Source organism: Bombina bombina, chromosome 2, assembly GCF_027579735.1.
Source record: "Bombina bombina isolate aBomBom1 chromosome 2, aBomBom1.pri, whole genome shotgun sequence".
NCBI lineage: Eukaryota > Metazoa > Chordata > Amphibia > Anura > Bombinatoridae > Bombina > Bombina bombina.
In genome coordinates this window covers 1,146,662,555-1,146,674,785 of record NC_069500.1, presented here as the reverse complement: position 1 = coordinate 1,146,674,785, position 12,231 = coordinate 1,146,662,555, and the positions used below count along the sequence as shown (strand labels likewise).

Genomic DNA, 12,231 nt, shown 5'->3' with positions numbered 1-12,231 from the left:
ATTTTAAACAACTTTCCAATTTACTTTTATATTAAATTTGCTTTGTTTTCTTGGTATTCTTGAAAGCTAAACCTAGGTAGGCTCATTTGCTATTTTTTAAGCCTTTGAAGACCGCCTCATTTGGACAGTTTTTCAAAGCTAGACTGCCCTAGTTCATATGTGCCATATAGATAACATTATGCTCACTCTTGTGGAGTTATTTATGAGTCAGCACTGATTGCTAAAAAAGTCTGTCAAAAGAATTGAAATAAGGGGCAATCTGCAGAGGCTTAGATACAAGGTAATCACAGAGGTAAAAAGTATATTAATATAACCGTGTTGGTTATGCTAAACTGGGCAATGGGTAATAAAGGGATTATCTTTTTAAACAATCTACATTCTGGAGTAGACTGTCCCTTTAAATATTTACAAAATGATGATTCTTTTTATCTTCCTTACTACCACAATCATATCTAAAAATGTAGAGCCATATTACAAGTTGAAGGTAAAATATTGCTTACGCAAAAGCGATATTTACGCTCAACTGAGTAATACCAGCCAGCTCCAATGGGAGCCTTGTTCTCATGCCGTCAGACACGGCATGAGAACTAGCTCAGCGATGGGCAGCAAATATAAATATGTATATAAGCATAAACATTTATATTTACAAAAATAACACAGTCCCCATAAACTGTAAAGTAAAGGCATTCTTTTCAGTGCCGTGTTTTTTTCTAACACCCCACACCTGCCACTTTTAACCCCTTATAACTGCTTTTAGCAATCATTTAAAAAAAAATAAAAAAAAATAATATATATATATATATATATATATATATATATATATATATATATATATATATGCTTTTTTTAAAAAAACAAGCAAACAAAAAAAAAATACACCACTTAATTTAGGGGTAATTGAGGGACATTTAGAAAATAAACGAGAGATCTGATCTCTGGTTAATTTTCTGAGCGCTAATTGCTACTGCGAGTTCGCGGCTGGTTATCTTTATCACATGCCCGTAAACGGCCCATTTTGCGGGGCGCGATAAATTAGCGCTTCACTTGTAATCTAGCCCTAAATTTTTATATTAATCTCAACTGGGAAGGATTGAAGAAATGAGAGTTATTTGCCTTACAAAAATTCCCTTAGCTGGAACATGCGAATCTGTTATTCTTGGCCTCTACAATTTTGCATAATTTTCCCTTAGGGATATTCTGTAAGCTCTGCTTGCAAGCTATATTTAAGGGGACATTTGCCATTGTGAGTATTGTTATAAGACATTGCTTTATTTTAATCATTAAAATGGATTTCTGACCAACCCAGATTTTGTTTTTAGAGCTAAAGGGACATTAAAGAAAAAAAAAAAACTTTCATGATTTAGATCGAGTATGTCATTTTAAACAACTTTCCAGTTTACTTTAACATTGTTATAAATATTGTTGCAAACACTTCTGCCATATAGTAGTCAGGACGTGCATGTTCTTGAGCCTACCTAAGTATGCTAATCAGTAAAGTTTACCAAGAGAAAAAAGTAAATTCGATAAACAAAGTTAATGGAAGTTGTTTAAAGTTGTATGGTTTATCAGACATTTAAAAACTAAACTTTGACATTCATGTCCCTTTAATCTAACTTAACCTAGAGTGTCTAGACAGTGATAGGTTAATTGAATACTGGTTTGTGTATAGAGTTTGTTGTAGCCGTAGCCATTCTTACACTCGATACATTAAATGGTGAACAGGATGCACTGCACAACCTGGCAGCAATCTATGGAGGCAGGCCTAATTCTACTGGAGGAGGCAAGTCCCGAAACAAAGAAGAACAGGTAGGCTTCCCGCATGCCTGCATGTCTGAGCCCCTTAACCATGCCTCAGCACCATCTGACATAACCATAACCACAGGTTGTATGTTTTCTATGTGGTCTTTATAGCAAACATACTAGGTAAAAAATAGCTTGGCTCATGGCTACTGGATCTGCTCCCTTATCCTAAGTATGCACAACTAACAGCAAGTAATTACAAGATGCACCATGGAACTGCATTTTCTTTCTAACCTGTACATACTGGCTGCCTTGACTTTAGTCCCTTTATCCTCTGCTTTTTGTATTTTATTCTTCCACTTGCTAACAAGGGCTGCTGTTGATATTTAAAACAAAGCTCTACAAATTGTTTGTTACCGCTACTTTTTTAAATGAAAATATATTCTCAAATCTAAATAATCTTATTTGGTTGCAATATATATATATATACGTGTTGTGTGTGTGTGTGTATGTATGTGTGTATGTGTGTATATATATATATATATATATATGTATATATATATATGTGTGTATGTATGTATGTATGTATATATGTATATATGTATGTATGTATGTATGTATATATGTATGTATGTATATATGTATGTATGTATATTTATATATGTATGTATGTATATATATATATGTATATTTATATATGTATGTATGTATATATATATTTATATATGTATGTATGTATATATAAATATGTATATATACAGTATATATGTATGTATAAATATGTGTATATATACAGTGTATATATATGTATCTATGTATAAATATGTATATATAAAGTATATATGTGTGTATATATATATATATATATATATATATATATATATATATATATATATATATATATATTTCTCCAACATTGGTGTGTCCGGTCCACGGCATCATCCTTACTTGTGGGAATATCTCTTCCCCAACAGGAAATGGCAAAGAATCCCAGCAAAGCTGGCCATATAGTCCCTCCTAGGCTCCGCCCACCCCAGTCATTCTCTTTGCCGTTGCACAGGCAACATCTCCACGGAGATGGTTAAGAGTATGTGGTGTTTAAATGTAGTTTTTTTATTCTACTATCAAGAGTTTGTTATTTTAAAATAGTGCTGGTATGTACTATTTACTCTGAAACAGAAAAAGATGAAGATTTCTGTTTGTGAGAGGAAGATGATTTTAGCAGACAGTAACTAAAATCGATTGCTGTTTCCACATAGGACTGTTGAGATGAAGTAACTTCAGTTGGGGGAAACAGTTAGCAGACTTTTCTGCTTAAGGTATGACTAGCCATATTTCTAACAAGACTGTGTAATGCTGGAAGGCTGTCATTTCCCCTCATGGGCACCGGTAAGCCATTTTTTTAGTTTCAAACAGAATAAAGGGCTTAATATGGGCTATAAAACTGGTAGACACTTTTATGGGCTAAATCGATTGCTTTATTTGGACATTTTATACATGTTAATGCTGATAATTCACACTTATAAACTTTGGAACGTTTTTTAACGTCAGGCACTATGTTAGACACCTTTCTCCTGTTAAGTGTAGTCAGTCCACGGGTCATCCATTACTTATGAAATATATCTCTTCCTAACAGGAAACTGCAAGAGAATTACCCAGCAGAGCTGCTATATAGCTCCTCCCCTCGCATATCATACTCAGTCATTCTCTTGCAGCCTAACTAAAAAGGAAGCTGTGAGAGATCTGTGGTGTTTTTTAACTTAGTTTATTTCTACAATCAAAAGTTTGTTATTTTTAAATGGCACCGGAGTGTGCTGTTTATTCTCAGGCAGCATTAGAAGATGAATCTGCCTGGGTTTTTTTCTATGGTCTTAGCAGACGTAACTAAGATCCACTGGCTGTTTCTCATCTGAGGAGTGAGGTAACTTCAGAGAAGGGGAATAACATGCAGGGCTCCCCTGCAACAAATGAGGTATGTGCAGTAATTTATTTTCTGAGGAATGGAATTGACTGAGAAAATACTGCTGATACCATTGTAAAGTAAGTTCAGCCTTAAATGCAGTGATAGCGACTGGTATCAGGCTGATGTGTGTGTGTGTACACTGAATGTATTTTTCTAAGGAATGGAATTGACTCTGAAAATACTGTTAATACTGAAATAATGTATGAGCCTTAACTGCAGTAAAAGCGACTGGTAGCAGGCTTATTAATAATAATACATAACTTTCAAATGTATGTTTAAAACGTTTACTGGCTTGTTAATCGTTTTTGTGAGGTACTTGGTGATAAAACTTATTGGGGCATGATTTTTACAACATGGCCATTTTTGTTTTCTGCATAGAAACAGTTTCTGAGCTTCCCCACTGTTGTAATATGAGTGGGAGGGGCCTATTTTAGCGCTTTTTTGCGCAGTAAAAATTCAGTCACAATCTGTCTACTTCATCCTCCATGATCCAGATCGTCTCTAGAGAGCTCAGGGGTCTTCAAAATCCATTTTGAGGGAGGTAATCAGGCACAGCAGTCCTGTGACAGTGTATTTGACTGTGAGAAAAACGTTAATTATATAATTGTTATCCGTTTTTGGGTACTAAAGGGTTAATCATCCATTTGCTGGTGGGTGCAATCCTTTGCTAACTTAATACATTTACTGTGAAAATTTGGTTGCTATAACTATTTTGGTCATTGTTATTTCAACTGTGTCAGTTTTTCTGTGCTTCTTAAAGGCACAGTAACGTTTTTTTATATTGCTTGTAAATTAATTTTGAAAAGTATTTCCAAGTTTGCTAGTCTCATTGCTAGTTTGTTTAAACATGTCTGACTCAGATGAATCTCTTTGTTCACTATGTTTAAAGGCCAATGTGGAGCCCAATAGAAATTTGTGTACTAATTGCATTGATGCTACTTTAAATAAAAGTCAATCTTTACATGTAAAGAAATTATCACCAGACGACGAGGGGGAAGTTATGCCGACTAACTCTCCTCACGTGTCAGTACCTTCGCCTCCCGCTCAGGAGGTGCGTGATTTTGTGGCGCCAAGTACATCAGGGAGGCCCTTACAAATCACTTTGCAAGACATGGCTACTGTTATGACAGAAGTATTATCTAAGTTGCCAGAATTAAGAGGCAAGCGCGATAGCTCTGGGTTAAGGATAGAGCGCGCGGATGAGATGAGAGCCATGTCAGATACTGCGTCACAGTTTGCAGAACGTGAGGACGGAGAGCTTCATTCTGTGGGTGATGGATCTGATCCAGGGAGACTGGATTCAGAGATTTCCAATTTTAAATTTAAGCTAGAGAACCTCCGCACATTGCTAGGGGAGGTATTAGCGGCTCTGAATGATTGTAACACGGTTGCAATTCCAGAGAAATTATGTAGGTTGGATAGATACTATGCGGTACCGGTGTGTACTGACGTATTTCCTATACCAAAAAGGCTTACAGAGATTATTAGCAAGGAGTGGGATAGACCGGGTGTGCCTTTTACCCCTCCTCCCATATTTAGGAAAATGTTTCCTTTTGACGCCACCACACGAGACTTATGGCAGATGGTCCCTAAGGTGGAGGGAGCAGTTTCTACTTTAGCTAAGCGTACCACTATCCCGGTGGAGGATAGTTGTGCCTTTTCAGATCCAATGGATAAAAAATTAGAGGGTTACCTTAAGAAAATGTTTGTTCAACAAGGTTTTATTTTACAGCCCCTCGCATGCATTGCGCCTGTCACTGCTGCGGCAGCATTCTGGTTTGAGTCTCTGGAAGAGGCCATTCGCTCAGCTCCATTGGATGAAATAATCAACAAGCTTAAGACACTTAAGCTAGCTAACGCATTTGTTTCTGATGCCGTTGTGCATTTAACCAAACTTACGGCTAAGAACTCCGGATTCGCCATCCAAGCGCGCAGAGCGCTATGGCTTAAATCCTGGTCAGCTGACGTGACTTCTAAATCTAAATTGCTTAATATTCCTTTCAAAGGGCAGACCTTATTCGGGCCCGGCTTGAAAGAAATTATTGCTGACATTACGGGAGGTAAGGGCCATGCTCTACCTCAGGACAGGGCCAAATCAAAGGCCAAACAGTCTAATTTTCGTGCCTTTCGTAACTTCAAGGCAGGAGCAGCATCAACTTCCTCCGCTCCAAAACAGGAAGGAGCTGTTGCTCGTTACAGACAGGGCTGGAAAGTTAACCAGTCCTGGAACAGGGGCAAGCAGGCCAAGAAACCTGCTGCTGCCCCCAAAACAGCATGAAGAGAGGGCCCCCTATCCGGAAACGGATCTAGTGGGGGGCAGACTTTCTCTCTTCGCCCAGGCTTGGGCAAGAGATGTCCAGGATCCCTGGGCGTTGGAGATCATATCTCAGGGATATCTCCTGGACTTCAAAACTTCTCCTCCACGGGGGAGATTTCATCTTTCAAGGTTATCAGCAAACCAAATAAAGAAAGAGGCGTTTCTACGCTGTGTACAAGACCTCTTACTAATGGGGGTAATCCACCCAGTTCCGCGGACGGAACACGGGCAGGGATTCTATTCAAACCTATTTGTGGTTCCCAAGAAAGAGGGAACCTTCAGGCCAATCTTGGACTTAAAAATCCTAAACAAATTTCTAAGAGTTCCATCATTCAAAATGGAAACTATTCGAACCATCCTTCCCATGATCCAAGAGGGTCAGTACATGACCACAGTGGATCTAAAGGATGCCTACCTTCACATACCGATTCACAAGGACCATTACCGGTATCTGAGATTTGCCTTCCTAGACAGGCATTACCAGTTTGTAGCTCTTCCCTTCGGATTAGCTACGGCTCCAAGAATCTTTACAAAAATTCTAGGATCACTTCTGGCGGTACTAAGACCGCGAGGCATAGCGGTGACTCCGTACCTAGACGACATTCTGATACAAGCGTCAAGTTTTCAAACTGCCAAGTCTCATACAGAGATAGTTCTGGCATTTCTGAGGTCGCATGGGTGGAAGGTGAACGTGGAAAAGAGTTCTCTATTACCACTTACAAGAGTTCCCTTTCTAGGGACTCTTATAGATTCTGTAGAGATGAAAATTTACCTGACAGAGGCCAGGTTATTAAAACTTCTAAATGCTTGCCGTGTCCTTCACTCCATTCCACACCCGTCAGTATCTCAGTGCATGGAAGTAATCGGCTTAATGGTAGCGGCAATGGACATAGTACCATTTGCGCGCCTGCATCTCAGACCGCTGCAATTGTGCATGCTAAGTCAGTGGAACGGGGATTACTCAGATTTGTCCCCCCTACTGAATCTGGATCAAGAGACCAGAGATTCTCTTCTATGGTGGCTTTCTCGGCCACATCTGTCCAAGGGGATGACCTTTCGCAGGCCAGATTGGACGATTGTAACAACAGACGCCAGCCTTCTAGGCTGGGGAGCAGTCTGGAATTCCCTGAAAGCTCAGGGATTATGGACTCAGGAGGAGAAACTCCTCCCAATAAATATTCTGGAGTTAAGAGCAATATTCAATGCTCTCCTAGCTTGGCCTCAGTTAGCAACTCTGAGGTTCATCAGATTTCAGTCGGACAACATCACGACTGTGGCTTACATCAACCATCAAGGGGGAACCAGAAGTTCCCTAGCGATGTTGGAAGTCTCAAAGATAATTCGCTGGGCAGAGTCTCACTCTTGCCACCTGTCAGCGATCTACATCCCAGGCGTGGAGAACTGGGAGGCGGATTTTCTAAGTCGCCAGACTTTTCATCCGGGGGAGTGGGAGCTTCATCCGGAGGTCTTTGCTCAACTGATTCGTCTGGATCTCATGGCGTCTCGTCAGAACGCCAAGCTTCCTTGTTACGGATCCAGGTCCAGGGACCCGGGAGCGGTGCTGATAGATGCTCTGACAGCCCCTTGGGTCTTCAACATGGCTTATGTGTTTCCACCATTCCCGATGCTTCCTCGTTTGATTGCCAAGATCAAACAGGAGAGAGCTTCGGTGATTCTGATAGCACCTGCGTGGCCACGCAGGACCTGGTATGCAGACCTAGTGGACATGTCGTCCTGTCCACCGTGGTCTCTGCCTCTGAGACAGGACCTTCTAATTCAGGGTCCTTTCAAACATCCAAATCTAATTTCTCTGAGGCTGACTGCATGGAGATTGAACGCTTGATTCTATCAAAGCGTGGCTTCTCGGAGTCTGTTATTGATACCTTAATACAGGCTAGGAAGCCTGTTACCAGAAAAATTTACCATAAGATATGGCGTAAATATTTACATTGGTGCGAATCCAAGAGTTACTCATGGAGTAAGGTTAGGATTCCTAGGATATTGTCCTTTCTACAAGAGGGTTTAGAAAAGGGCTTATCTACTAGTTTGTGTAAAAGAATAGACAGAGCAGAAATCTGTCCCTTTAACGAACGTCTGGCTGAAGTTCCAGACGTTCAGGCTTTCTGTCAGGCTTTAACTAGGATTAAGCCTGTGTTTAAGTCTGTTGCTCCGCCGTGGAGCTTAAACTTAGTTCTTAATGTTCTTCAAGGCGTTCCATTTGAACCCCTTCATTCCATTGATATCAAGCTGTTATCTTGGAAAGTTCTGTTTTTGATGGCTATTTACTCGGCTCGAAGAGTCTCTGAGTTATCTGCCTTACATTGTGATTCTCCTTATCTGATTTTTCATTCAGACAAGGTAGTCCTGCGTACTAAACCTGGGTTCTTACCTAAGGTAGTTACTAACAGGAATATCAATCAAGAGATTGTTGTTCCATCTCTGTGTCCTAACCCTTCTTCAAAGAAGGAACGACTTTTGCATAATCTGGACGTAGTCCGTGCCCTGAAATTCTATTTGCAGGCAACTAAGGATTTTCGTCAAACTTCTTCCCTGTTTGTCGTTTACTCTGGACAGAGGAGAGGTCAAAAGGCTTCGGCTACCTCTCTCTCTTTTTTTGGCTTCGTAGCATAATACGCTTAGCCTATGAGACTGCTGGACAGCAGCCTCCTGAAAGGATTACAGCTCATTCTACTAGAGCTGTGGCTTCCACCTGGGCCTTTAAAAATGAGGCCTCTGTTGAACAGATTTGCAAGGCTGCGACTTGGTCTTCGCTTCACACTTTTTCAAAATTTTACAAATTTGACACTTTTGCTTCGTCGGAGGCTATTTTTGGGAGAAAGGTACTTCAGGCAGTGGTTCCTTCTGTTTAATGTTCCTGCCTTGTCCCTCCCTTCATCCGTGTACTTTAGCTTTGGTATTGGTATTCCATAAGTAATGGATGACCCGTGGACTGACTACACTTAACAGGAGAAAACATAATTTATGCTTACCTGATAAATTCCTTTCTCCTGTAGTGTAGTCAGTCCACTGCCCGCCCTGTTTTTACGGCAGGTCTAAATTTTAATTAAACTCCAGTCACCACTGTACCCTATGGTTCCTCCTTTCTCGTCTGCTTTGGTCGAATGACTGAGTATGATATGTGAGGGGAGGAGCTATATAGCAGCTCTGCTGGGTAATTCTCTTGCAGTTTCCTGTTAGGAAGAGATATATTCCATAAGTAATGGATGACCCGTGGACTGACTACACTACAGGAGAAAGGAATTTATCAGGTAAGCATAAATTATGTTTTTCCAGTCAGGAAGGGCCTTCCCAGTTGTAGGCTGAGCCTCATTTTCGCGCCATTATTGCGCAGTTGTTTTTGAGAGCAAGACATGCAGATGCATGTGTGAGGACCTGAAAATAGTTGGAAAAGTTTCTAGAAGGCGTCATTTGGTATCGTATTCCCCTCTGGGCTTGGTTAGGTCACAGCAAAGACTGTAGCTGGGACTGTATAGGGGTTAAATTTGTAAACGGCTCCGGTTCCGTTATTTTAAGGGGTAAAGCTCTGAAAATTGGTATGCAATACTTTAATGCTTTAAGACACTGTGGTGAAATTTTGGTAAATTTTGAACAATTCCTTCATACTTTTTCACATATTCAGTAATAAAATGTACTCTGTTTAAAATTTAAAGTGACAGTAACGGTTTTGTTTTAAAACGGTTTTTGTGCTTTATTGACAAGTTTAAGCCTGTTTAACATGTCTGTGCCTTCGGATAAGCTATGTTCTATATGTATGAAAGCCAATGTGTCTCCCCATTCAAAATTGTGTGATAATTGTGCCATAGCGTCCAAACAAAGTAAGGACAGTACTGCCACAGATAATGAAATTGCCCAAGATGATTCCTCAGATGAGGAGAGTAGACATGATACTACATCATCTCCTACTGTGTCTACACCAGTTTTGCCCACGCAGGAGGCCCCTAGTACATCTAGCGCGCCAATGCTTATTACCATGCAACAATTGACGGCTGTAATGGATAACTCCATAGCAAATATTTTATCCAAAATGCCTGCATATCAGAGAGCGCGATTGCTCTGTTTTAAACACTGAAGAGCAGGAGGGCGCTGATGATAATTGTTCTGTCATACCCTCACACCAATCTGAAGTGGCCATGAGGGAGGTTTTGTCAGATGGGGAAATTTCAGATTCAGGAAAAATTTCTCAACAAGCTGAACCTGATGTTGTGACATTTAAATTTAAATTAGAACATCTCTGCGCACTGCTTAAGGAGGTGTTATCTACTCTGGATGATTGTGACAACTTGTCCATCTTGCATAATTTCTCTGGAATGACCAAGTTTCTAGAGGTTCCGGTGCACCCCGACGCTTTTCCTATACCCAAGCGGGTGGCGGACATAGTGAATAAGGAGTGGGAGAAGCCCGGCATACCTTTTGTTCCCCCCCCTATATTTAAGAAATTATTTCCTATGATCGACCCCAGAAAGGACTTATGGCAGACAGTCCCTAAGGTCGAGGGGGCAGTTTCTACTCTAAACAAGCGAACTACTATTCCTATCGAGGATAGTTGTGCTTTCAAAGATCCTATGGATTAAAAATTAGAAGGTTTGCTTAAAAAGATTTTTGTACAGCAAGGTTACCTCCTACAACCCATTTCGTGCATTGTTCCTGTCACTACAGCAGCGTGGTTCTGGTTCGAGGAACTAGAAAAGTCGCTCAGTAGAGAGACTCCATATGAGGAGGTTATGGACAGAGTTCACGCACTTAAGTTGGCTAACTCCTTTATTTTGGATGCCGCTTTGCAATTAGCTAGATTAGCGGCGAAAAATTCAGGGTTTGCAATTGTGGCGCGCAGAGCACTTTGGCTAAAGTCTTGGTCAGCGGATGTATCATCCAAGACAAAATTGCTTAACATTCCTTTCAAAGGTAAAACTCTCTTTGGGCCAGAATTGAAAGAGATTATCTCAGACATCACTGGGGGAAAGGGCTACGCCCTTCCACAAGATAGGCCTTTCAAGGCCAAGAATAAGTCTAATTTTCGTTCCTTTCGCAATTTCAGGAACGGACCGGCCTCTAATTCTGCATCCTCTAAGCAAGAGGGTAATGCCTCACAGCCCAAACCAGCCTGGAAACCTATGCAAGGCTGGAACAAGGGTAAGCAGGCCAAAAAGCCTGCTGCTGCTAACAAAAAAGCATGAAGGAGTAGCCCCCGATCTGGGACCGGATCTAGTAGGGGGCAGACTCTCTCTCTTTGCTCAGGCTTGGGCAAGAGATGTTCAGGATCCCTGGGCACTAGAAATAGTTTCTCAGGGTTATCTTCTGGAATTCAGGGAACTACCCCCAAGGGGAAGGTTCCACATGTCTCACTTATCCTTAAACCAAATAAAGAGACAGGCGTTCTTACATTGTGTAGAAGACCTGTTAAAGATGGGAGTAATACACCCTGTTCCAAGGACGGAACAAGGAATGGGATTTTACTCAAATCTGTTCGTAGTTCCCAAAAAAGAGGGAACCTTCAGACCAATTCTGGATTTAAAGATCCTAAACAAATTTCTCAGGGTACCATCGTTCAAAATGGAAACCATTCGAACGATTCTACCCACTATCCAGGAAGGTCAATTTATGACTACCGTGGACCTAAAAGATGCGTACCTACATATTCCTATCCACAAAGAACATCATCAGTTCCTAAGGTTCGCCTTTCTGGACAAACATTACCAGTTTGTGGCCCTCCCATTCGGGTTAGCCACTGCTCCAAGGATTTTCACAAAGGTACTCGGGTCCCTTCTAGTGGTTTTAAGACCGAGGGTCATTGCAGTAGTACCGTAATTGGACGACATTCTAATACAAGCGTCGTCCCTTTCAAAAGCAAAGGCTCATACAGACATCGTTCTGGCCTTTCTCAGATCTCACGGATGGAAGGTGAACATAGAAAAGAGTTCTCTGTCTCCGTCAACAAGAGTTCCCTTTTTGGGAACAATAATAGATTCCTTAGAAATGAGGATTTTTCTGACAGATGTCAGAAAGTCAAAACTTCTAAGCGCTTGTCAAGTTCTTCACTCTGTTCCACGTCCTTCCGTAGCTCAGTGCATGGAAGTAGTAGGGTTGATGGTTGCAGCAATGGACATAGTTCCTTTTGCGCGAATTCATCTAAGACCGTTACAACTGTGCATGCTGAAACAGTGGAATGGGGACTATACAGACTTGTCTCCAG

At 40.9% G+C, this 12,231-nt stretch overlaps 1 protein-coding gene across 1 annotated transcript in view; it reads left to right on the top strand.

Annotated features, from left to right (window-relative positions):
• NEK1 (NIMA related kinase 1) overlaps nucleotides 1–12,231 on the top strand; it is an 827,448-nt gene that overhangs the window by 250,812 nt on the left and 564,405 nt on the right. The window contains exon 18 of the mRNA XM_053700237.1: nucleotides 1,723–1,806. Coding sequence (XP_053556212.1) covers nucleotides 1,723–1,806 — 84 coding nt within the window. The remainder of the gene's footprint in view (nucleotides 1–1,722; nucleotides 1,807–12,231) is intronic.